Source organism: Myotis lucifugus, unplaced genomic scaffold (genome assembly GCF_000147115.1).
Source record: "Myotis lucifugus unplaced genomic scaffold, Myoluc2.0 scaffold_333, whole genome shotgun sequence".
Classification (NCBI taxonomy): Eukaryota; Metazoa; Chordata; class Mammalia; order Chiroptera; family Vespertilionidae; genus Myotis; species Myotis lucifugus.
This window is the reverse complement of record NW_005871381.1, coordinates 836,182-862,671: the sequence shown is the minus strand read 5'-3', so window position 1 is coordinate 862,671 and position 26,490 is coordinate 836,182. Positions and strand designations below refer to the sequence as shown.

Below are 26,490 nucleotides of genomic sequence, written 5' to 3'. Positions count from 1 at the left end.
CTCGGCACAGACCCTGACATGTGTGGGTGCACAAGCCACAGGGTTTCCGGGTTTACGCCCCCCCCCCCCCCCGCCCTCACACAGGGCAGGGACCTGGATGAAGTGCCACCTGGGAGGAGGAGGAAGGGGAGAGGCTGGTTGGTCACTGCTGGGGCATCCGTCCACATCCTGCCTGGGAGGCAGCCGCAGGGCACTACGGCTGGTGGGTAATAGATTCACCTGTGCCCGTGGGGCAGGTGCTGGGGGTTTCCCTGCCAATAGCCATTGGACTCACTGGGACTCACTAGGTGTGAATGACTGTGGAGCCCGGTTGAACGCACTGGAGGAAGAACATGCTGGAGCCAGGCTCTCTCCCTCTGGGGAAAGGAAATCGCCAAGGAGACAGGGCCTGACCCTTGAGCTGAGTCCCAGAGGGTCAGTGAGTAGACATTCCTGCCGGGTGGGTTGACCAAGGGAAGGCGCCTCTGGGCAGAAGAAGCGCAGTGAGCAAAGGCCAGGGTTGTGGAAGCTCCGAGTGCAATAAGGGAAGAGCAGGAAGAGGGTGGGGGTGGGGTGGGGAGAGTCATCTGGGAGGTGGGTGGGGCTGGGGCCAGGGGCCAGGAGAGGTGAGCTTGACTCTCTTGGCTCTCTCTTAACCAGCAAATGTTCTGATCTGGTGAAGAGAGAAGCAGGGGGAGGCTGGCCAGACAGAAAGGCCCAGAATTTGGGCCTTTCTCCCACCCTCCTCCCACTCTCCCTCTCTTTCCATTCATTCCCCCCTGTCGGCGTTGGTGGTATAGTGGTGAGCATAGCTGCCTTCCATTCATTCCCCCCTTCCTTCCTGAATTTGTCAGTCACTGGACACATATTGATTGAGCACCTACTGTCTACCAGGCACAAGGCAGGGCTTTGCATGACAAACAAGATACAGTCTCTGTGCCTATGGCCCTGGGGGTGGGAGGGGGCAGATGAGAAATGACACACATTTACACCTTCAGGCAGTAGTTGACTTGCTACCTTGGCATCCCAGGATGGGAAGTGCCTGGAAGACAAGGATGGTAGGTTACAGGACCGATCTGGTCCTCGGCCCGTGCCCACCCCTTTTCCCAGCACAGCGGTTCATGTGTGGGCTCCGGAGATGAAGGGCCTGGGTTCAAATGTGAGCTCAGGGTCTTTCGGCGCCGAGCTGCCGCGCATGTCATCGCGAGACCAACTCGCCGAAATGGCTGCGTCCACTCAAGGGCACTTTGAGTCACTGGACCTTGCGGAATATGCTAAGAAGCAGCCATGGTGGCGCAAGCTGTTCGAGCAGGAAACTGGGCCCTCAGCTGAAAAATACAGCGTTGCAACCCAGCTGTTAATCGGAGGTGTCACTGGGTGGTGCACAGGTTTCATATTCCAGAAGGTTGGAAAATTGGCTGCAACAGCTGTGGGAGGAGGATTTTTTCTCCTTCAGATTGCAAACCACACTGGCTACATCAAAATTGACTGGCAACGGGTAGAGAAGGACATGAAGAAGGCCAAGGAACAGCTGAAGATCCGCAAGAGCAACCACTTACCTACAGAGGTGAAAAGCAAAGCTGAGGAGGTGGTGTTGTTTGTGAAGAAGAATGTTCTAGTGACTGGTGGATTTTTCGGAAGCTTTCTGCTTGGCATGGCATCCTAAGGAGGACCTCCTCTCTTCCGTTATTCCCGGTTTCTGTACCTAGACCAGCCTCTACACTCCATCATAGGACATCAAGTCTCCTCTTCTCCTGTGCCTTCTTCCCTGCTATAGCATATCTGAATGGCTTCTATAGGCATCTGTTGATACGAACTGATAATGACCCTACTGTGAGCCTCGTGACAACAACGGAAGATACAATAGACCACCTGTCCTCCCTGAACACTCCCCACTTGACTGAGCTGTAGGTCAGGAATGTTCCTTTCCCCCCGACATAAGATACTTACTAGCACAGTGCAATATAGCTCACTGTGGAGGATAAGTGGATTCTCAAAGGTGCCCCAAACTTGAATTAGAACAGGAATAACAAGCACATAGATACCTTATTATGTGCGGCATGGAAAGGAACTGAATACATTTGCATTTAAGCATGAAAGATTTTTGGTGTCTACTTTCTTTTTTAGTTGGTTTTGGATTACAGAAAGAGGTATTTATAACTGTTAAAATTATCCTGACAAAATGGTGGGATAAACACTATAATTGAAAAATTATGAATGTAGAATGAACTTGTGCTGAACATATGATGAACTGAAGATAGGGTGTTTGGTGGGAAAAAGTTTAGGGAAATCAACCAATAGATACATCATTGGATAATCAGACTTAATGAATCATTTGGGGGCATTAAGATGTTATCCGGGGATGGGGGGTTTCCACCATACAGGATAATACGTCTCATGGCTATTCCCAAAGCGTTTATTTATGGTCAAATAAATGACTTTAGCTGGGAAAAAAAAATGTGAGCTCAGTCACCAGCTGGTGTGATCAACCACTGAGCCCTTGTTCCTTCATTTATAACAGTGGTTCTCAACCTTCCTAATGCCGCGACCCTTTAATGCAGTTCCTCATGTTGTGGTGACCCCCAACCATAAAATTATTTTCGTTGCTACTTCATAACTGTAATTTTGCTACTGTTATGAATCATAATGTAAAATATCTGATATGCAGTATGTATTTTCATTGTTACAAATTGAACATAATTAAAGCATAGTGATTGATCACAAAAACAATAAGTAATTATATATGTGTTTTCCGATGGTCTTAGGCGACCCCTGTGAAAAGGTCGTTCGACCCCCAAAGGGGTCGAGACCCACAGGTTGAGAACCGCTGCAATAAGTAATTATATATGTGTTTTCTGATGGTCTTAGGCGACCCCTGTGAAAGGGTCGTTCGACCCCCAAAGGGGTCGCGACCCACAGCTTGGCGACCCACAGGTTGAGAACGGCTGATTTATAAAATGAGGCTCTCCTGTCTCACACCGCCTGCAGATGTGATGAGGGTGGTGAGGGAATTTTCTGGAATTGCAGGGAGTCCTCTGCTTCTTGATCCGGGTGCTAATTGCATGGGTATGTTCACTGTGTGGCAACTCTTCCAGGGAAACGTTTATAATTTGTACACTTTTCTGAAAGCAGGTTATACGTCAGTGAGCAGCTTTCAAAGTTGAATGCCTGGAGCTGAATCCTCTAACTCTCCCATAACAGTTAAATGTTGCTGTCACTGTCCCCCAGCCATGCCCACCGTAGGGGCATCCCCGGAATCTCCCAAGCCCATGACTTTGCTACTTTCTGGAGCTCTGGGGAAACTGAGGCCCCAGGCTCCAGTGGCTCAAGGTCACAGGACCCATGAGGAGTTGAGTCAGGCTGAGCCCAGCAGCAACCTCACACCCCCTCCCCTCCGCCTTCCCTGGCTGCCTCCCTGGCTGCCTCCCTGGCTCGTGCCTGCATCTAGCAGGGGTGTGGGTGCCCATTAATTCCTAGGCAAATGGGCTCTTGGCACGTGCAGGCGCAGGTCCCAGGACAGCTCAAACAGGCCTGGGCCGCCCAGTGCCCCAGGCAGCCGCCCCCTGGCCTCTAAGTGATGGTGTGGGGCAGCTGGCTGTTTGCAGGGTAAACAGAAGGGCTGGAGCCACTGGGGAGGCAGGTATGCACCCTGCCGAGCGAGCGTAAACAGAGAAGGAGTGCAGGGCTCCCCTGCACCCAGGGCCAGCTGGGGTCCGGGACTGCTGTCAGGGTCAGCACCCGTTATCTTTGGAGGGGCGGGAGGGGGGGCGGGGGGCCTTGGTTTTGTCCACCTCCAGTGGCTCCTGAATGCTCCCTCCTGGCAGCCTCTGGCCAGGCGAGATGAGCAGGGCAGGGTTAACCCTTGCTTCCCCAGCAAAGCAAGGAGTAAGAGAGCCTGCAGGGGGAACCCTGGCTGTCACACTGCCACACCTGTCCCCCCAGCATCTGGTACAGCCCCTGGCTCCCTGCCTGAGAGGGAGCTCTCTCATTCATTCTCGTGTAACATAGGGCCAGCTGCTTAACCTCTGCATGCCTCCGTTTCCTCATCTCTAAAATGCAGCTGTTATGAATATTAAACACCCAATAACTTAATGGCTAAGAAGCCTGTGTAGGTGGTCCTGACTCAGGAGACAGCCCTGCCCAGCGCTCGGCAAACGTACCAACCACGTGGGCCCAATGCGGTCAGCTCTGCCTGTCTCGGCAGATGTGCAAGAAGATGTGTGAGACCCAGGTTTCTGTGTGGCCACCTGGTTTTCACATGTTGGCAGCTGATCAGAAAACCCTGTGGAACCTCCAGAACCATGTCTGCAGACGGGCTTGGCCAGAGCGCCGAGCTGGGGACCTCGGATTGGCTAGTCCTAGATTTGCTCTGGGGGGACTGAGGTCCAGGGAGGGAATGTGAGGTGCCCAGCCTCGCACAGGCCACTGACTGCCAAGTCGCTGAAGTCACAGTGTGGACGGGGGCCCCATGGCGGGCTCTCTTGTAAGCTTCACAGCAACTCTTTACAGTAGATTGTCTATGCTCAAGAAAGCCCAGAGGGTCGAGTAACTTCCAAAAATCGCCCCCTTGGCAGGTGCCCAGCCTGGATTAGACCTCCAGGATGAGCTGCACTGCCTCCCTAGCTCTGGGAGGACTGGCACCCCAGCCCAGCCGTGCCCTGCTCTCCGCGCGCCCCCTCCCCCCAGGCTCACGCTGCTGAATGAGACCAGCCCTGTCACACGGAAGAGCAGCAGCCACTACTCACACCCGCTCACCTGAGCTGCCTCCCGCAGCCCAGGCAGGTCACAGTCCCCGGGTGCACAGTCCACTGGGATGCCAGACAGTCTCAAAAAATTCTTCATTATCATTATTATTATTACTAATCTACAAATAATTTCTTGATATTAGAAAGATAATTAGAGGACAGAAAAGATACAGCGTTTGTCTCTCCTCATTCCACGCCCCTTCTCGGGCTATATGACCATTGAAGATAATGTCACCTCCTTGGGACGAGCCTTTTCCTGGGGAGACTTCAAAGGAGCCCCAGGAGCTGGCCAAGGGCCCGGGTGGTCTGAGGGACGGGGCGCCACCTGGCCATCAGGGCGCAAGACGGCCCCTGGCCAAGAGCGTTTCCCTGAGGCCCAGAGCATGCCAGGCACATGGGTGGTGTCACGTGGGCGGTTCCCTCTCGGGCCCTTGGGTGGGTCAAGGAGAAAGTGTCTGTAGGGGCTGGTGGGTCTTGACCGCCTCTCCAGCTCATGGTCTTGTTTGAACAAGCAGAGGGCAGGCGCTTTCCCGAGGTGGGTGTCTCTGGGATTGGATGGCTTGGTTCTGTTTTTGTCCCCTTGGTTTTATAGGAACCTTCAGCTTATGGTAAGCCAGGTTGCTTTTCCATTTAGAGCAATGAGAGGTTTCCTCTTAAAAATAGAGTTTAGCCCCAGCCAGTTTGGTTCAGTGGATAGAGCATCTGCGATTCTGGTCAAGGGCATGTACCTCGGTTGCAGACTGGATCCCCCGCCCTGGTCAGGTGGGAGGCAACCAATCGATGTGTGTCTCTCACATTGATGTTTCTCTCTCTCTCTCTCTGTCTCTCTCCATCCCTTCGACTCTCTCTAAAAATCAATGGAAAAATATCATCGGGTGAGGATTAACAACAAAAAAATAAAGTTTATTTTTTGGTTTTTTTTTGGGGGGGGGGGTTGTGGGGTTTTTTTCTTTTTCAGTTTAAACAGTAGGATGATTTAAATTCAATTAGTGAATAAATAATGTGTGGGGTGGTTGGCAGAAATGGCGCAAATAGGTCCAGTGGGAAGAAAACGGGTGGATCTGGCACACACGGCCTTAGATAAATGAGGATTGCCTCCTGGCAAAGCCCTGGGGAGCTGCCCGGCCGCTGTGGGCCAGGCACCGAGGCCCGGGCAGCAAGCGGCTGGTCCTGGCAGCAGGAAGTCCAAGGCAATGTGGGAACCAGACGCTCTGAGCTGACCCTGAGAAGGCCACAGTCACCCTGGGAAGCCTCACTAGAACCTGTCCAAGCCGGGGTGAAACCAGAGCGAGGCAAGCCTCCCAGCCTCCCTCCACCTGGGTTCGCGTCTGTGAGAGGCACCAGCCCAGCACAGTGGGAAGAGTGATGGACGGGGTTGGGGGGGGGGGTTCTAGGGCCAGGCCTGCTGCGATGACTTGCTGGGTGCCCCTGGGGTCGAAGGGGCAGGCTCCGCAGTCACACTGCCTGGGTTCAGGTTTCTTCTCTCCACTTGCTGAGTTTGTGTCCTTCCACAATCCCCCGTGGCAGCTCAGTTTCCTCATCTGTCAAATGGAGCTAGGGCTCTATGAGTGAACTTCTACTCTCATCACTAGTATTGTTTTAAAAGCAGACATTTCTGAGCATTGGGGCCTTGGCCTTGGCCTCTCAGCCTGTGTTTGCATCCACATCACAAACCCTTTAAGCCTTAGTTTCCTTGTTCATACAAGGAGGCTGATGGCTACCCTGCAGGATGTGTCTGCATTCAGTAAACCAGGTGGGTGTGTGTAGACACCTCGCCTGCTTCTAGACACAGAAGGCATCTGACAGATGACACTTTTCTCACCTCCTCCCTCCACACACACACACACACACACACACACACACACACACACTTGTTTTGATCTTGGCCGGAAGCTGACAAGCTCCAGGGTCGGCTTTATCAGCCCCCATCAGAGGCATTTGCATATGGGTAGAGAATCTAAAACTGGAAAACATTTCTCGTTTCAAAGGAGTGAAGTGATAGGATTATTAGACTTCATGCATCTCCTCATTTCATTAACCGTGGGCTTCCTATGTGCAGTGGCCTCCTAACACTATCATTTCATTTCAAAAAGAAATGACAAATATGTTTGGAAAAAAGCAAGCAATTCAGAGGTGAATAGAAATAAATGTAATAGACTCTTAAATCTCCTTTCTCCCCTGGCATCTCCCTTCTGTGCGCCACCTGTAGGTAAGCAATGTTGGCCGCAGGTGTGGGTCTTCCCATATCTCTTAGTAGGTTCAGAACAACATATATGTCCTCCCATAGAGTAGAGGGAAAAGGAAGGTAGTCTGCTTTTTACAAAATCATACTACATACATTTTTCTGTAGACATTCTTCGCTGAATGCATCATGGCCATCTCCCCAGATCAGTGGAAAGAGAAAAAGATTATTATTGTTCATGCCTCTTAGTCTAATAAATGTGCCATAGTTCCTTCCGCCTCTCCCCTACTGATGTGTATGAATTTTGTAGGGTTCTTCAGGTTCCCCCCCCCCCCGACAAATGCAATTATTGTAGCAAAAGTTGTCCTTGTTCACGTGCCCCTGTGTGGGTTAGAGTGCCCGCAAGTGCCATTGGTAGCCAAATCGAAAGTACTTCTTGTACCCTCACTCGATGAGTCAGAGATTTGTTGATTACAAAACAATAACATTCAAAAAACCCCGGAGACTTGGCAGGGGATGAGGTCTGCATCTACAGAGTTCTAAGCTCTCACCTCTGCAAATGATCTCATCCATCCCCATCAAATCCTAGATTGGGGGAGCAGAGAGAGGGGGTGCCCACTAGACAGATGTGGACATGGAGGCTCGGAGAGCGGGAAGCACTTGCCCAAATTGGGGGACTCTGAGACTTTAATCCAACTTCAGGGGGCCGTAGAGCTGTCACCACCTCCTGTTTGCCACCGTGGGTTGAGCCATGAGCAGAGGTCAGGTGCAGGAAGACCAGAAAGATTCCACCAGGGAGAGGTGTGTGGTGGCAGGGCAGCTGGGGAAGCTCTGAGGGCCATCTCTCTGCTCAGGAGCGATCAATATTATTAAAGTCGCTGTCTGTTCTCTGTGTTACCGATCCATCAACATCCTGGCTAATTGCCATCTTTGACCAAAGACAGAAGGGATTCGCCTGTCTAGAAGGCCGAAGGATGCTCACCTGCCTCTAGTCCAGCCGTGGGCAAACTACGGCCCGAGGGCCGGATCCGGCCCGTTTGAAATGAATAAAACTAAAAAAAAAAAGACCGTACCCTTTTATGTAATGATGTTTACTTTGAATTTATATTAGTTCACACAAACACTCCATCCATGCTTTTGTTCCGGCCCTCCGGTCCAGTTTAAGAACCCATTGTGGCCCTCAAGTCAAAAAGTTTGCCCACCCCTGCTCTAGTCCTTTTCTTATCGCTTCAGGCAGGGGAGGAAGCAGATGCTTTGTGAGGACCCGTGGGCCCACCAGGGTGAGCTGGCAAGCATCTAGGTGGCCTGTGCACAGCGGAACCCCAGCATCTCTCAATCAACAACACCCCGGAGGAGAATTCCTCAGCAAGTTCTGGGCCATGGAGCCTAGAAAGAAAGCGCTGGCTTCTAGTCATTCAAATAACTAATTTGAATAGAGAAGAAACTGAGATGGAGAGATTAGAGATGGAATAGGTTGAGGACACAGGAATGAGAGAGACCATCTGAGTTATCTGACGTTTACAGGGTCATCACAGGGCCATTCAAATGGACTATTTGAATCTCATTTGACTAGCGGGGTGGAGAGAGACAGTGTTATCAGGGGATCGCCCCGCACTGATCCCAATTTCTGATCCCAAAGCAAGTTAGCACAGAGCCGGTGTCCGAAGTAATGACTGACATTTGCACTGCAGAGACCTTACGGAATCCTTGCAAATTGCCCGCGAGGCCAGAGGCAGGCAGGAGATCCATGTTTCATATGGGGAAACTGAGGTTGGAAACCAAGGGCCAAAAGAAGCAGAGCTGGAAAGCCCAGCTTCCGGGAGCAGGAGTCTGAAGACAGATCCCCAGGGAGTCTTAGACCCAGACACTTCCCTCCTCCTCAGGAGGACAGAGGCCTATGCGGAGGAGAGAACAGAAGGTATAGCTCTCCTGTGTCAGCAAATTTTTTTAAAAGTCTAATTGTTTCAGTGTTTGATATTTGCCAGGCCCCGTGGTGCAGGGTCCAGGGCGGGCACCCCTCTGCAGGGCCAGGGGCGTGCTGCCTCCTTTCCTTGGCACCGGGCTGGGCACAGCTTTGGCTGCTTCTCCAACCCCCGCTTGGGTGCCCTGAGAGTGAAAGCATTCCTGCTTTGGAACTAGACAGCCCTGAATTCTGATGCTGCCTCAGGTACTGCCTGCTGTGTGCCCGTGGGCACGGCACTTCACCTCTCTGAGCCTCAGTTCAGGTCATCATCTGCAAAGAGCAGATGAAGGACTGTTGTGAAAGGGGGGAAGCATGGAACAATACCCACAGAACCCTTAGCTCAGTGCCTGGCACGGGTGAGCCATGAGCAGCGGTATTTGTCATTTCTGTGGCCCTTCTGGGAGGTAGTTCTGCTGCCAGCACAGAGCAGAGGCGGCCAGATGTGAGCCTGCACAAAGATCCCCTGGCCCACTGGCCAAAACAACAGGCCTTCAGTCACAGAGGCCTGGGGAAGGCCCTACAGGACCCTAGAGCCACACACAGGGGTGGGCCGGTTCTGCAGGCGGAGGCCCGAGGGGTCCACGAGCAGTTCCAGGAAACGCCCTGGGCTCTGTGTGGTCCCTGTGGCTTGGAAAATGCTTTTTCTGATCACTCCAGCATGACGCACCCCCAGCCACCCCCACTCCCTGGCCCTGCTGCTCCCCAGGCTGCACTGGCTTCTCACTGCCTAGAGCAGCGGTTCTCAACCTGTGGGTCGCGACCCCTTTGGGGGTCGAACAACCCTTTCACAGGGGTCACCTAAGACCATCGGAAAACACATATATAATTACCTATTGTTTTTGTGATTAATCACTATGCTTTAATTATGTTCAATTTGTAACAATGAAAATACATCCTGCATATCAGATATTGACATTACGATTCATAACAGAAGCAAAATTACAGTTATGAAGTAGCAATGAAAATAATTTTATGGTTGGGGGTCACCACAACATGAGGAACTGTATTAAAGGGCCGCGGCATTAGGAAGGTTGAGAACCACTGGCCTAGAGGGCGGGGATTGTGTCACATTTAATCCCCATGGGTGTAGGGACTGGACAGGCTTGGCTGGGAGAGGGGGCTGCAGAGGCGGCCAGCATCCTCACTCAGTGCCCCTCTGCTTCCCCCTCTCTAGCAGCCCCAGCCCTGACTCCAGCTCCCCATGGTCCCCCATTGCCTCTTGTGTGACTGAAGCTCACAGCCAGCTCAGCCCAGTCTTGCCGCCAGCCTGGTTTCCAAGGTCCTGCTGCCCCCTAGAGGCCAGCTCCTGCAGCTTTTGCTGCTGAGCGCTGTCCAAGCTTGGAACAGGCGGGGAAGTCTCTTTGTGGGACAGGCAGCCCCAGGGGTGAGGAAGGTCAAGAGGCCAGGAATCAGCCCAGCCAGGTGGCAACAGGGTGCAAGTGAAAGGACCCACACATTGGCGTGGTTCCGCTCCTCCCCTTGACTTTCCTATCTGTAAAATGGGTCTTTGAGAGAACGCGCGGATCACTTGACCAGGAGATAATTACTACGATGCTATGGCTCAGCTTTATTGAGCACGACGAGCCAGGCACTGCGCTTTACATCCTAGTATGTTATTTCATTATAGCTTCCCTAAAGACAAACTTCTGGGGGAGGAACCATTCGTAACCCTATTTTACAAATGAGAAAACTGAGGCACAGAGAGAGTTGGTGATTTGCCCAAAGTTACATGTGGTGAAGGGTAGAGCCAGGCATCTAGCCCAGGCCCTGTGTCCCTCACCAGCCACAACACCCCGCCTCCCAGTACCATCTCTGCATCTCTCCCATCTCTCTCCCCATCCTTCTCTTCCATCCTTCCTTTGTTCTCTCTTGCCTTGAGTCGGTTGGCTTTTCAGCTCTCCGGGTCCACTGCCCAGCACATTGTCCTGGCACAGAGGACGCACGCCTCTCCCAGACTGGGAAGTGGGAGCGACGACCCATGGAGGGCTGCTCTGGAGCTGGAGGTGGCCAGGGCTAGAGCCACAGCCTGTCTTACTGTGCCCCAGCCTCTGGATGAGGCAGAAATTAATATTTCAAGTTTATGACCAAGGGAGACTCTTAGAGCATCACCCACCCAGTAGTAAGAATGGCAACTCTCAATTATTAAGCACCTACAGTCTTCCAAGCATCAGGTAACGTCTTCTCTCACCAAATCATCTGAAGCAACACTGGGGTAGGTTGTTCTGACCCATTTTACAGGTGATAAAACCAAGTCATGGAAGCCTCGCTCTGGTTCACAGACCTATCAGATGGAAGGATCCCTGCCTGCCCAGTTTGCAAGCCCCTGTGCTGACCACTCTACTCTCTTGCCTCATGGGTCACCTGATCCAAGCTGCCCTTCTATGGGAAGCCTGTGTCCTGTCGGGTGAGCAGTCACCATGTGCAGTGCTGAGAAGTCCTGTGTGCACCGGTCCGGCTTCCCAGGATGGCTGGGGGTCCTCCTGGGTCTCACCTTAACCCTCCACAGCTCCTCAGCCACCTAAAGCCCTGGGAGACATCGCCTGGAGGAGGCCCACCCTGGCAGGGCCCTCAGAGGCATTCAAGGGCTCCAGGTCGCACATGCCTGGGTGCTTGCCCTGCCGGCCTCAGTATGTTGCCAGTGACGGTCCTCCCTAGCCCAGCTCTGATTTCCCAGTTCTGCCCCTTCCTAGCTCGGTGGCCTTCCTGAGCACGGGTCCCTGCACTTGTGCCGTGGGGATGATGCAGGTAGTGACCTCTGAGGGTTGGTGGGAGGATTCAATGAGCTAAGGCCATCACGTGCTTGTCCAGCAGACCCCCTGGGAGGTGATGGGCACCCAATCACTGCCAGTGCACTGGTCATCCCACACCAATCCGAAGTCCTCATTTGGGATAGAATGGGACACATAATTTGCCATTGACTGACGCCGATAAAGTAATAGCTAGCCAAGATTTTTCAACACAGAATGTGTTTGGAGCCAAATGATAAACAACGTCTTTGATTGTCAAATGAAAACTGCTGCTCTGGAGTCCCTGGGTCTTGCTGCAGAAGTGAGGGTGTGGGGCACAGCGGCTGGTTTGAACTTTGCCCTTGAGTCTGCTAGCGGTCACAGGCTGTGGGAGGGATTCCCTGCACCGGGAGACACACATGGCGGCTGAAGCCGAAGACCCTGCAGGAAAGACGCACCCATCGTCCTCTGAGGTTCTTGGAAACGGGTTCATTTCTCCTCGGTGTTCATGGAAAACTAGATTTTCTTCTTGGCAAGACCACAGGGGGAGGTTGGGAGGAAATTCAGGCTGTTTTGAGGGAAAACGCAGAGGCTGGTCAGGGTGAGGTCATTGGCGTTGAGACTGGACAAGTGCGTTCAGAGCCCAGCTGTGCCACATCTGTGAGAGCCTGGCTCCCAAACAGCAGGCCTGGCGCACTGGAGCCGGGACGGTGACCGCGGTGATGCTCGCTGAGGATGACCTGTTCGCAGAGCGCCGTGCTCAGCCCTATGTGCGGGCTTTGTTTCATCGCCAGGGCGACCGCATGAGCTGGGTCCCCTTTACAGGCGAGGACACTGAGGCTCTGTGGGCTTGCACGGGGGAGGCAGGGTAGCTGAGGGGAGTCCATGGGGCCTGAGTTGGTCACAGCTGCACCCCCGCCCGGTGGAAGGGGACAGAGTGATCTTTCATAAACATTACCTCACCTGCTCTGGGGAGATAAGGTGTTTGCTAAACTTTGTTGGAAGAGCAGGCCCTTCCTCGTGACCTCCGCCCGGCCGGCTGCCTGCTCAGACTGGCTGCGGGGGCCTCCAGCTGGGCTTGCCCAAAATACAGCAACCGGCAAATGGCGCTGCGTCTATTTAGTGTAAATAGAGGCCGAGGCTCTCGGGGTAGAGGACAAAGAGGTCACAGCTGGGAGAGGGACGTGGCCTCCTCATGAGCCAGTGTCTGTGACACCTTTGCAATTTGGGGTTCAGTCCCCTGAGGTGGCATTAGCTCCCTCTGTGGTGCTCTCTGGGGTTGGGGTTGGCATCGGGGTCTCCGCGTAGCCCAACTCCATAGGGAGGCATTCACATAGACTACCGCGGGCAGGGGGCCCCTCAACTGTGCTGTGGGGCAGCCTGGCACGGGCACCAGGAAGTTGCTACCATTCCTCACAAGATTCTGAGCAACTGAGTTGGTCACCAGCCTCCTCCCCCCACTCCACCATTTACCCTCCTCTCCAAAACAGCAGGCTTCCTGGCTGTCTAAAGCTGGTCCTGGGCAGTGAACTTGAACCTTTCTCTATCAGAGCAAGACCTCCCTCCAATTCCCACACCACAGCCTCGCCAGGGAGCAGAAACATTGCAAATACACAGGTTAGGGCCCAACAAGAATGCCCTTGTTAATTTTCGGGGTCTCCTAGGCATGGGGAGTGGACCGGGCAACTCATGTTTTCTTTCTTGATTCAGGTTCCTGGTACATAAAGAAAATAATAATATAAGATGAGGAAATAGGAACACAGCTTTGCAAAAAAAAAAAAAGTGATAAATATGATTGAACCATTTACATTTAACAGATGAACACTTTCCATACAGTAACTGGTATAGAACTCATGTAGCAATGACATCCAAAGTCTGAATTGGAGGGCCTTCAGGAATATTAGGCTGAGGCCAAATTTCCCTCCTGCTCTAATCCAAAGTGAAGGATTTAAGTCAGTAAGTAGTGAGGTCCCCATCACTGGAGGCATGCAAGCAGAATGAACGCCTGGGGCTGTTTAGGAAACATGAACTGCAGGACCTTCCTGGCACCAAAGGCATATTTGGTTCTGAGTCTGAGGGCAGAGAGGTCCTTCCCGCTGGCCTGGCTCAGTGGTGAGCAGGGAAAGAGTCTGGGAGGCACTCCAGCTGGGCAGTATCTCTGGGACAGGATGGGGTTTGGTAGAATGAATTAAAAACCCAAATCGAGGTTCGAAGAATGCATTTCGCATTGGCCAGTGCTTCTCTGAGTCTCAGTTTCCTCATCGGCAGAATGGGAGTGGTCATTTCTGACTCATGGGGCTTTGATGCCAACTGTGGCCCAACTCTATTCCAGGCACCCAGTGGGCATTCATGAAGGTGGCATAAGAAGTATGAGCCATGCTCTGGACAACTGGGGGTTCAGGGGGGGGCACAGCTCTTCTTCGGCTCAGGTGCCTAGACTTCCCCTCACCACTCCTGAGGGTGATTCCCAAGGTCTCCTGAGCAAGGACAACTGACATGCCAAGTAAAAAAACAGATACTCGGTGACGCTCTCTCTCGCTGTCTCTTCCCTCCAACCCCACAGCTCTGGAATCAGCACCCACAGCTCCATCCTCTCAGAGTCCAAATGCCTGGCCTCCTCTGGCTGAGTTAGAGCCACAGACTTGGGACAAGCTTAGCTGAGAGACTTCCCTGGAGACCTGTGTAGAACTTCTGGGCACGTGTTGTCTGTAGATCTAACTAATTCTGACCAGCAGATCAAACGCATAGGCACATAGAGCACCTTTATTATAATACCATTGGTACTAATGGCCTCTTACTTACTGTGTGACCTTGGGCGAGTTACTGCACCTCTCTGAGCTTTAGACTCCTTGTCCTTAAGTCAGAGGAAATAATAGTACCTATCCACAGGGTGATTGTGACAACACCTTGGGAGCACGTGTAAGAAGCAGGACACTGCTGGCTGCAGAGCGAGTCCTCCATATACAATTAGTGTTGTCGTGCGTCAGGCCCGGTGTCCGAAGTGCTTTGGGTGTATATATCATTGTGAGAATAGCCTTTGAGACGTCTTCTATTATAATTCTCTCATGACAGATGGAGAAACGGAGAGTGAGGTAAATACTGCCCTAGACACGTGGCCGGTCATTGGCACATCCGGAGTTCAACCTCTGATCACCTCACTCCAAAACCCACGCTCCCACTCTTCACATGCTTACCAGCGTGGGGGCGGGTAATTCTTCCGCGTGAAAAGAGAAGCTACCACCCAAACAGCGGCGCCAACAACTGCAAAGGTAAGTGCCTCACGTGCCCTCAAGCAGAGGGTCATGCAAGCAGAGGCATTGCCCCTGACTTGCCTGCCAGGAAACCCCCTGAGGAGAGCCCTGCGTGAGTCCGGAGAGAGATGTCCTTGTTTGGAAACAGCTGCCCTTGACCCTGACTTCCCAGCGGGGGACACAGTTGCTGGAGAGCAGACTTGCCCTTGTCTAACCCAAAAGTTCGGAGCACAGCCTGGGCCTCCTCCCGAGGGGACTCTGCTCTCATCACCACTTGGGCCCCTCTGCCTGGTGCCACTCAAGCTTTGCCTCTCGGGGTTCCCTGTATCCCAAACCCTCTTTCTGGTGAGTTCCTTGTCCTGATGGTGGGGCCGCTGAGGTTCCTCCTGTCACTGCACTCAGCGGCCGTGACTATCTGAAAACTCGGTGATTCCAGAAGTCCCCTCCCTGCCGCCCCTGGCACCGGGCCCGCCCGTGCTTGGCTTCCTAATTCTATTTCTGGAGCTTAATTATGATTACACAGCTTCATTACGTAGAGTTGATTTGAAGTAATGGCCCCAATTAAGAGTGAATTTTAATTAAGCTTAACTCAGAACCTTGCCAAAGCTCTGCAGCCTGAGAAGGGGGAAGCCGCTCGGAGCACAAACTCTGACCTTCATGCTGCTGGGCCATCCCGGCCAGATGCGTCCGCTTGGCTTTCTGGCCCCAGGAACATATTTCTTCACCAGGTTGCAGGGGTGTGAACCACATCTCACCTTCCCACCCACCCAGCGGCCAACTCAGAGTCGGACAATGAGAACACAGAGCCCAGCTAACCTCGGCGGAAGGGACCTGCTCTCCGCCAGGCTCAGCCCAGGGATCAGCTCTGAATTGTCTTACCGTTTGCATGACTATCAACCACATCGCCGACCCTGTGGCAGGAAACGAAACGCACCATTTCCCTCCCGCTGCTCATAACACCCACTTTGCAGATGGGAAAACTGAAGCTCGGGGGGCACAGCTAGTGAGGGCAGAGGGCAGACTGGAAATCGCACCTGTGAGTCCAGGAGAAACCTACCTCCTTTCACCTCCCGCTGGGCCACTGAGATGAGTGCATCTGAAATGCGAGGGCCCACGTGACATGCAGGCGAGTTCTGCACCTCTCTGAGCTTTAGACTCCGTGTCCTTAAGTCAGAGGAAATAACAGTACCTATCCACAGGGTGATTGTGACAACACCTTGGGAGCACGTGTAAGAAGCAGGACACTGCTGGCTACAGAGCGAGTCCTCCATATACAATTAGTGTTGTCCTGCGTCAGGCCCGGTGTCCAAAGTGCTTTGAACACAGTCATTTACTTAACAGTAAACAAAATCTTCAACCCATCTGTCTTACAATGAAACTTCACATATTTCTCTTCAAAACTGCCAGCAATCAAAGGTCATCGTACAAGCAAAACAATGAAAAAGAAAGCCATGTTATTAAATCCAAACCAGAAGCCAGAACTCCTAAAGGCCCGCATTCAGGCCCAGTCTGCCTTTATTTTTAAAAGAACAGATAAGAACGATGTTAAAGATCAAGCATCATACAGAGACTGTGTCCTTGATATAATCAGGATTGAAAGACAGTTGGAAAGATAATCCCATATCACTATGTGACTCAACGCTATCCAAGTGCCACCTAAAGTCAACTCTCATTTGTCCAACATTTTCGGAGACCCTGATCCAAGCTGATTTAGCATGTGGTCTGCCTCTGATCAGTAAGTACTGCCCTGAGCCACTCCATGGATGATGAAAATCTGGCCAGAACTCTAGCTTTCCTCACCCCCCAGCCCTGATACAAGCACAGGGTGTGGACATTCCTTTGGTGTTTCCAGTGAAAACAGAGAAATCCATCTGATCTTCGAAGCTGCCTGAGGTGACCCGTCCATGGGCCGAGCACAGGCCTAACAGCCTGTCCTGAATGTCATGGCCGCACCAGCCTCTCTTATGCTGTTGAAATTCCCACCTTAGAAAATCCCCCACTGAGAAGCTAAACTCTGTAAACATTTTTATTTTTCTAGAGGGAAATGGAAAGTGAAAAATGGGATTCAATTACCCTGAACATACAAGGGCAATTTCACTCACAAATGCCATACTTACAAGCTCAAGTTGAAAACGGGCGTTCGAATGAGGCCCAGGCCGAGTTAAAAAGGGAATCATTTATTAATTCCACCCCTTCTGACTGAGTGAATCTTCCTTAGACTAAAAAAAAAAAATGATAAATGGGCTTGAAATACAATTAGATAAGCATTTATGACTTTAATAATCCAAACCACAGAAATTTCCTTTGAAAGTGATGGCCTGAGACTTGACTTGGGGTGGTGGACACACAATACAGTGTACAGACAATGTGTTGTGGAATTGTGCACCTGAAACCTATACAATTTCGTTAACCATTGTCACCCCAATAAACTCACTAAAAAGGAAAACACAGGTTGGATACTTAGGACCCATTCCCTTACCCTAACCAGTCTAGTAACTCAGGTGTCCTCAAATTTTTTAAATTGATTTTTAGAGAGAAAAAAAAGGAAGAGGGTGAGAGAGAGAGAAGCATTCACCTGTTGTCCCGTTTAGTTATGCATTCCCTGGTTGCTTCTTGTATGTGCCCTGACTGGGGAGCGTATCAGGACGATGCTCTAACCAACTGAACTGAGCTGCCCAGCCCTTCCCAATGGAGCTGAAGCAGGGACTCTGCGCTTTTCCAAGGGATTTGGGATGAAATTAACAGAGCCGACCACGCATAGACATACCTGCTCACAAATGCTCCTGGGAAACTTCTACACCTAGGAAACTCCACTAGACAAGGAGGAAAGGAGACAGCCTTGGCTGAAATAGAAAGACATTATGGAAATTTACATATGCCGGACAACCCAACAGATACAATGACCCCCATTAAAGTCACTCATTCATTCTTTCTTGAAATTTTTATTCATGGCGTAGGAGTGATCTCATAAACATTGCCAATGGCTGCTCCCAGCAAGCAGAGATGACACATTTCCTCCTCCCACAGATAACTCCCAGTTGCCCAGGGGTTGACTCTCTACTCTGCAAGTTACCAGCTGTGGAGCCTTGGGCCTCAGTTTCCCCATCTGTACAATGGGGAGAACAGCAGCACCTACCTCCTGGGACTGTTGTGAGGATTAAATGAGGGGGTGCTTCGTGCAAAGCATAGCCCATAGTCAGTGCTCCATGGGCGGCTGGTAAATACTAACCCTGGCTGAGGCTGTGTCCTCATTTAGCTCAGAAACATACTGACCTGCCTGCTGGGAGAAGACACTCCTACGCTCAGAAATATCCAGGAGACCCCCAGGAGGGTGGAGAGAGGCGCGCTCCTCTACACGTCTCTAGATGCTTCTCTCTCTCTCGGTCTCGGTTCAGCTTTCTGCCCAGCACACGGCCCAGAGCTCTGGGCAGAGCTCAAGCAGCTGCGACCCTTCCCTCAGGGCCTCCTGGCGGGATGGGCCGTGCATAGCACATGGAAGCGGCGTGTGCTCAGACCGGCTCCTCCTTGGAAACACAGTTTGTGGATCCATAGAAAATCCTTCCAGGCTTCGCGTGCACACGCCGAACGGGCACACACGGGCGCAGCTTCCTACCTTGGGCTCATCTTGGCAAAAGCCAAGCCCTGTCGGCGACACCTTGCGAGGGGAGCTGCCCAGCCCTATGGTAAGACGCACTGCTTCTCCCCAGTGAAGCTTCATTCGCTTCAGCCTGGGGATTTATACCAAGCAATGAAACCCGCAAAAGAGAGAAATGCAAATAGATCGCAGAATATAATATTGTCATTGTCAACATGAAAGACTTGTATTGACTGCCCCCCAAAAGAAAATACAGCACCGTCATTTGTTTCGGGGAATGCAAAAGAGGTTTCAACAACTAACAGGGCATGTTTCTGAGCAAAATACGTCCCTTACATGATGTCGGAACACATATTGTCGGAGGCCACTGGTGGGTCTGTGTTCTCGCAAACAAACTCGTGGAGGCGAGTGAGGAAGGTCACTTCCAGCCGCCGCCCTCAGCCACAGGCCACCCTCCTCGTCCACGGACAGACCAGACGGCAGGGATGCATTTGGAGGGCCAGGCCCCCTGAGGCCCTCACCTGACCAGCGCACCTCAGGACCAGGAGTCTCAGGTGTGGCCGATGCTCTTCCTAAAGGCAGATGCAGGGGAGGCTGAGTAAGTGGATGAAGCACGTTGCTCTGGGCAAAGGGAGGCTGCAAAGAGGAAAGACAGCAGAGGAAATTTGGGGAGCAGTGACATCCATCTTTTCTCTGTCACTGCAGCATCAGCCCCCCCCACCCCCCTGCCTCCTGCGCCCCCATGTGGTAAAGATATCTATCAGCTCTTTTGTTTAACAGGAGCCTGGCAATGAATGATGCAGATCACTTTCATGGAATTGGTTGAGTAATAAATCTGTGATTTTATTTAGGGATTCGGTCACCGTGATAGTTTCAATTCTGTCTGAGAAGCTTCTAAAATTATGAGGCTTTAAACCAGGGGTGGGGAATGTCCGGTCCGCAGACCCTATAAGGCCCGGGAAATCATTTGTTCTGGCCCTGCCAAGGCATTAGCGGTGAGTTAATTAAATGACCAAATATAACAGACTGATTTTTAAGTTGATAATTTTGTATGGTCCACGAATGATGTCATAGATATCCAAATGGCCCTTGGCAGAAAAAAAGGTTCCCCACCCCTGCTTTAAACAGTAACAGTGACCTGAATGATATTTTGTATAAAAAATATATATTCTAGCTGATGGTCCCAGCAGCCCAGGGAAATATGCAGGTATGAATATAGCCATTTCACAGATGAGAAAACAGAGGCTTGACAGAGTAAAGTGCATTGTCCACAGTCACTGGCTTGTAAGAAGGAGAGTCGAGATACAAATTCAAGTCTGTCTGACCCCAGAGGCCTTGAACCTGAACTCTCCCCTAACCTGCCCGAGCCCATCAGGAAAGCCCTCTGTGCCTGCGCTTGGGGCCCTGGTGAGGGTAGGTCACTCCGTCCTCACCCATGAGGAAGGCACTGAGGTCCTGACTCACAGATGAAGAGCCTGATGGATGAGAGAGGAGACAGCATTGACCCAAGTCACACAGATGACTTGTCGCTCGACTGGGATTCGGCCCCCAAGTCCTGATCCCACCACGCCCTGTGGGGTATGAGAGGAGAGACAGAAGATGGGGCGGTAATGCCCTTCCCAGACTAGCTCATGTCAGTCCTACACCTAGAGTGACTTTCTTGAGTTTTAAACTTCATTTCGCATCCACAAATTCTTTTTTTTTTTTCACTTGCAGCTCATTTGGGCAAGGAATGGCATCAGTGTTTGAGAAGATGGTAGAGACAGGAGCAGTCCCAGGGCTTTCTCATCCAGGTGGACTGGACGGGTCATGACAACCAACTTTGATTAAAGAAGGAAAAGAGGACATTTCATCCCTGCTCCCAGGGGTCAGAGGTCATGACCCTCCTAACTCAGCCCCACCCCGTCCATCCATCACAGATCCCCTCTTGACCTCCTATGTGTGCCTGCAGATCAGGACCAGGCCACCGTGCCATGGGCTGGGGATGGACAGAGAGGAACACTGCCCAGTCCCTGGGTCCCCGATAACTGGGGCTTACGTCCCAGTGGGGACACAGATGAGAGTCGGGTGAACAGGTGAATCAGACCAGCTCTCAGACAGTGCTCAGTGTTAAGCAAACAGTAAAACAGGGCCGTGACCTGGGGGTGGGAGAGGGTAACATTAGAAGCAGCGGCCAGGGAAGGCTTCTCCGAGGAGGTGGTGCTGAGCCGAGACCTGGCTGCTGGGAAGAAGCCCCAGGAAGACCAGGAGGGCTCTGCTTGGGGCAGTCACCACGTCAGTTTCCCTGAAGGCCCCAGAGATCAGACTCCAATTTCAATCACAAATGAGTCACCAGCACCCTGTGAGCACCACCACCCCAGGCCCCAACCACCCACCACACCCACCACACCCACGAGGGCAGTTTGTTTGACCAACAGAGAGAAGATTTTTTCCAAAATACTCTGGGCAGGAAACCTCGGGGGGAGGGGCAGGTCTCCAGTTGCTCCTTCAGAGAGCTGTCAATCATCTCCAGGATTCAGAACTCCCACAGGGTAGCGCCTGCTGCTGCGAGGGCTTTGTCCCTGGAGTGAATTTCCACAAAGTCTGCGCCTGCTTTTGGAAAATTCTGCAGGAAACGGGAGCTGATAGGAGAAGTGGAGGCAGGAGGCTCTATTGCTGATAGAGGCTCGTGGGCATCCACACGGGGAAAGGGAACTGGCGTTAACGAAGCCCCTCTAGGCACCAGCCTTTAACTGGATGCTTCGCCTCGCTGTCTCCTTCAATCCCAGGAGGAAGGTCTTAAAAGCCCCATCTTTACAGCCCAGGACATTGGGTCTCTGAGAGGCAAAGCAACTTCCTTAAGGTCACACAGCAAGGAAGTGGCAGAGCCAGAACTAATTACATTATATTAATCGCTGACGCATCGGTAATTACATCAACCACATGTATTGATCATTTACTGGTCTCCCTGTTCGATGCCTCAGGGCCACACACGACTTCATTGAATTGTCACCATATATTATTACTATTCCCATTTAGCAGATGAGAACACTGAGACTCAGGGAAGAGAAGTAGCTTGTCCCGGGCACTCAGCTCCTGAGTGATAAGGCCAGGATTCAAACCCACATCTATCCCATGCCCTCTTCTTTGTTTGTTTGTTTGTTTGTTTGTCCAGAAAGAGGCTGATGCCAACAGAGGAAAAGATGGAGGTGCTCCATCTTAAAAGAGACCGAGGAGGTAGGACAAGGAAATGCCAAGCCTGATGCTGGAACTGCGCTGAAGGGGAAAGTGCTGGGCGGGGCCTTGCGCGGCCACCTGACAGTGCTGGAATGTGGATGGTAGATCAGATAAAAGTGTTGTGTCATCTTGAATTTATGATTATGATTATGTAAGAGAATATCGTCATCTTTGGAAAACACATAGTCAAGTACTCAGAGGGAAAAGGTCATGATATATGGAACATCTCCCTGTGGTTCAGGAAAAAAAAAATGTGTGTGTGTGTGTGTGTGTGTGTGTAGAGAGAAAGAGAGAGAGAGAGAGAGAGAGAGAGAGAGAGAGAGAGAGAAGGCAAATGAGGCAAGATATTAACAATATATAAATCTAATGGGTAGATTTACTTTTAGGTAAGTTTAAAATCATTTCCAAATAAAAAGTTAAAAGAGAGAGGAAGAAATAGATTGCCAGATGTCATAATGACCATTACTTCCTGAGTCCCCCTCCAAGGATAGTTCTGCCCTGTACTGTGTCCTAATTCTTTCCCCCTGCACGTCCACCATTACTAATTCATTCCCGCGGCTTTATGTCCAGTTTTCAAGTGCATGTACCTTTGAGGGTGATTTGTCGCTCAGATCTTCAGGAGAACTGAGCGTGAAATGTTAATATTCGCCGTCATTTATTGAGTGTTCCGTGCCAGGCATGGTGGTAAGCACTTTCTCTGCGTTGTCTCAGTTCATCAACCTAATAATCCTGAACATCATAAAAGCGAGGTACTCTTTCTATTCTCATAGGAACCTGGAAACCTGGGCACAGAGAGTGTCCTAACTGGCCCAAGGCCCTCAGCAAATAAGGAACAAAGCCCGGGTTTGAACTGACACACGTCTGAGTCTGAAGCCCAAACTCTTCACGTCTATAAAGATGCAGTATTTTATTTTTTAATATGTATATTTTTTATTACAGATGTCTCCCATTTACCCCCCTCCTTCCAGCCCTACCCACCCTCCCAGGTCTTCACCACACTTTTGCCCCTGTCCATGGGCTATGCATATAAGTATATAAGATCTTTGGTTTATCTCTTCTCATCCCCCATCCCCATATCGAGGTATGTCAGTCTGTTCCATGCCTTCATGTTTCAAGACTTATTTGGTCAGTCAATTCATTTTGTTCATTAGATTCCACAAATAAGTGAGATCATGTGATATGTGTCTTTCTCAGTTTGGCTTATTTCACTTAGCATAATATTTTCCAGGGCCATCCATGCTGTCCCAAAGGGTAAGAGATCCCTCCTTTTTACTGCTGCATAGTATTCCATTGTGTACATGTCTCGCAGATTTTTTTATCCATTCTTCTACTGACCGGCACTTGGGCTGTTTCTAAATCTTAGCTGTTGTAAATAATGCTGCTGTGAACATGAGGGTGCATATCTTATTTCTGATTGGTGTTCCAGGGTTTTTAGGATCTATTCCCAGAAGTGGGATCACTGGGTCAAACCTAAGTTCCAGTTTTTATTTTTTGAAGAAACTCCATACTGTTTTCCATAGTGGCTGCACCAATCTGCATTCCCACCAGCGGTGTACTAGGGTTCCCTTTCTTCCGCATCCTCGCCAGCACTTGTTGTTTGTTGGTTTTTTTATGTTAGCCATCCTGACAGGTGTGAGGGGATATCTCATTGTGGTTTTAATTTGCATCTCTCTGATGATTTACTGACTTTGAGCATTTTTTTTCATATGTATCTTGGCCATCTGTATGTCCTCTTTGGAGAAATGTCTATCCAGGCCTTCTGCCCAGTTTTTAATTGGATTGTTTGTCTTCCTTTTGTTCGGTTGTATGAGGGCTTCCTATATTTTGGATATTAACTCCCTACCAGATGTATCATTGGCGAATATGTTCTCCCTGACAGTGGGCTCCCTTTTCATTTCGATGGTGGTTTCTCTTGCTGTGCAGAAGCTTTTTATTTTGATGGAGTCCCGCGTGTTTATTGCCTCCTTAGTTTCCTTTGCCCTGGGGCAGTGGTCGGCAAACTCATTAGTCAACAGAGCCAAATATCAACAGTACAACGACTGAAATTTCTTTTGAGAGCCAAATTTTTTAAACTTAAACTATATAGGTAGGTACATTGTTATTAACTTAATTAGGGTACTCCTAAGGCTTAGGAAGAGCCACACTCAAGGGGCCAAAGAGCCGCATGTGGCTTGTGAGCCGCAGTTTGCCGACCACGGCCCTAGGGGATGTATTGGCAAAAATTCCGCTGCGTGAGAAGTCTGAGATGTTACTGCCCATGTTTTCTTCTAAGGCTTTTATGATTCCATGCCTTACATTTAAGTCTTTTGTCCTTTTGGAGTTTACCCTTGTGTATGGTGCAAGTTGGTGGTCTAGTTTCATCGTTTTGCATGTGTCTGTCCAATTTTCCCACGGCCATTTGTTGAAGAGACTGTCTTTACTCCATTGTATATCCTTGCCTCTTTGTCAAATACTAACTGACTGTCATGGTGCAGTATTTTAAACAAGTAAACGGTTTGCTCTCCCAGGAAAAGAATGCACTAAGGACCCATGAATATACCAGCTTGCATTCTCCCCAGGAGGCACGCCTGACTTCCTCGTCTCTACTCAGTGTCCCAGGCACCACTCTCATCTGGGACAGTAACCACTCACTCTAGAAGCATCTTTACGAAGGTATCATGAATGATGTCCTGCCTTGAGACCCCAGCTGGCTTCTGAGCGCCCGTGGGGAATTCAGGAATCGCTGTCCTTGCCATCACCGGGCATTCTGACTTTCCAGGGTGGCCCCTTGTCAATGGCCAGCCCACTGTCAGACCGCAGCTCCTCATAAGTGTGTTGGAAAGGCTGCTCTCTGTGGCTCACAGCTCATCTGATTTTGCATTTCCCTGAAAGTGTCTATTTTGCCTCAGATTTGGGCAAGTGCTCTTCCTTCTGCTCAGAATGCCCCTTGTCCTAACTCCAACGTTTCCTGCTAAACTCTGGTTTGTTCTTTTTGTCACAGCCGAGGATTGTCACTTCCTCCAGGAAGCCTTCCAGGAATCCTAGACTAGAGTAGGTACCCCTCCTATGGGGTCTCCAGGCACCAAGGTATTAGCTTTGTTTTGTTCCCTCTTAACCTCTTTGTGAAGACTTAACTCTCTCCCTTTATAGTCTCTTTTTAGGCCCATGAAGCACGGACTGTGTTTTGTTCCGCATTTACTGGCCATAGCCTAGTACAGAATAATGACTTGGGACATATTTGGTCCATGAATAAATACGGGAAGGACTAAAGAGTAGTCTAAAACTGAATATCCATGTGAGTGGTGGGGGCTTTGAGTTAAGCCCATGATTCTATAATGTGAGAGGAGGTTTAGAAAACCAGGCCTTGGTCAAACAGTCCTGGGTTGTTGTTGTTTTTTTTTAAATTCTCACCCAAAGATATTTTTCCATTGATTTTTAGAGCAAGTAGAAGGGAGGGAGAGGGGGGAGGGGAGAGAGAGGGAGAGAGAGAGAGAGAGAGAGAGAGAGAGAAATTTTTAGAGACTCATCAATTTGTTGCCTCCCACATGCGTCCTGACAGAGGCTGGGGGATTGAGCCTGCAATGGAGGTACATGCCCTTGACCAGGAATCAAACCAGTGACTCTTCCGTCTGAGGGGCAATGCTCTAACCACTGAGCAAGCCGGCTAGGGCCAGACCTGGTTTTGAATCTGAGATGTGCAACTCTGTGCGACTTTAAGCCAGCTGCCTAACTTCTCTACACTTCAGTTTTCCCACCCGTAAAATGCAGATAAACTTGGCCTCTGACTAATACTTTTATGCCATTAGCTCTTAGCACTGTCCCAGACCCTGGCAAACACCGGACAAATGATGGCCATTATGATTGTGATCTGTTACGTAATTATAATTATTATCGTAATCATTATTGTTAAAGCCATAGTTAAAAGCAAAGGAATCCTATGTAAACATTCAGCCGGCTGCTGCCATGGAAACCCAACTAAACACCTGGAAGTGTAACTGACCCTTCATCCAGATGTTGGATGTACCACAGCATCTGGGGATCTTGCCTCAAGTAGAATCGAGCGTTGCAAACTAGATTTGTGTTTCCTTGGTCAAACTCAAACTTGATGAGGGAAAAGTAAAGCATATCATTTCAAATTCCTGGCCCCTGGTGTCCAGAACCAAGACCTCTGTGTTCTGCTAAACCTGGCCTGGAACCTTGAGTCAGGCAAGACAGTTCTTCGGGCTTAAAAGTACTTTTTCCAGGTAAGTTTCCCAACAGAAAATGGGCTACCACCTACAGTCTTCAGTTCTGTGGACGTGAATGTTGTCGTGGGTAGGCACACAGCCTTCAGATCCAGCCTGATAGCCCCATAACCTTGGGCAAATTCTTTGTGCCTCAGTTTTGTCCTCTGTAAAATGGGGCTAATAAAAGTATCTACCTCAGAGATGTACACGAGGATTAAATGTGCAGGTATTTGTAAAATGCCCTGGACAGTGCCTCATATTGTTTATTAAATAAAGTTAAATAGCAGTATTTGTGGTCAACACAAACAAAAGAGAAAATTATAGATTGAACATAGAGCCTTGGGGCCCATAAATGTTTATTTATTTCTGCATTTTTGTTTCCAAGATAATCTGTTCAGGAGGGCAGGAGAGCAGGAGGGCAGGAGGGAGGCAGAAAGAAAATCCTTTTTGTGCCGTCTCTGTAGTTGGCAGTTCCCATGGGGGAGAAATCAGAGAGAATTTGATAAACAGTTGGCGACTCTCTCTGGCAAATCCCTAAAATTGATTCCACTAAGGTCCTTGACTTTCAAGTCCTGTATGAAGAGGACAAAAATAAACACAGGCTTTTCTCTAAGCTAGGAGGTGAAAT

The 26,490-nt window shown here is 50.4% G+C and overlaps 1 protein-coding gene and 1 long non-coding RNA gene across 2 annotated transcripts; one reads left to right on the top strand and one right to left on the bottom strand.

Annotated features, from left to right (window-relative positions):
- Positions 1-1,117: 1,117 nt before the first annotated feature.
- Positions 1,118-2,080, top strand: LOC102441048 (FUN14 domain-containing protein 2). Its single transcript, XM_023764502.1, has one exon. The coding sequence runs from the start codon at positions 1,118-1,120 to the stop codon at positions 1,643-1,645; it is 528 nt and encodes a 175-aa protein (XP_023620270.1). The 3' UTR covers positions 1,646-2,080.
- Positions 2,081-15,922: 13,842 nt separating this feature from the next.
- LOC102439909 lies at positions 15,923-18,284 on the bottom strand. Its single transcript, XR_002832179.1, has 4 exons — positions 18,147-18,284; positions 17,614-17,689; positions 16,964-17,065; positions 15,923-16,246 (listed from the first exon to the last, which is right to left on the bottom strand). It is a non-coding gene; the product is annotated as an uncharacterized LOC102439909 (long non-coding RNA).
- Between the last annotated feature and the right edge of the window lie 8,206 nt (positions 18,285-26,490).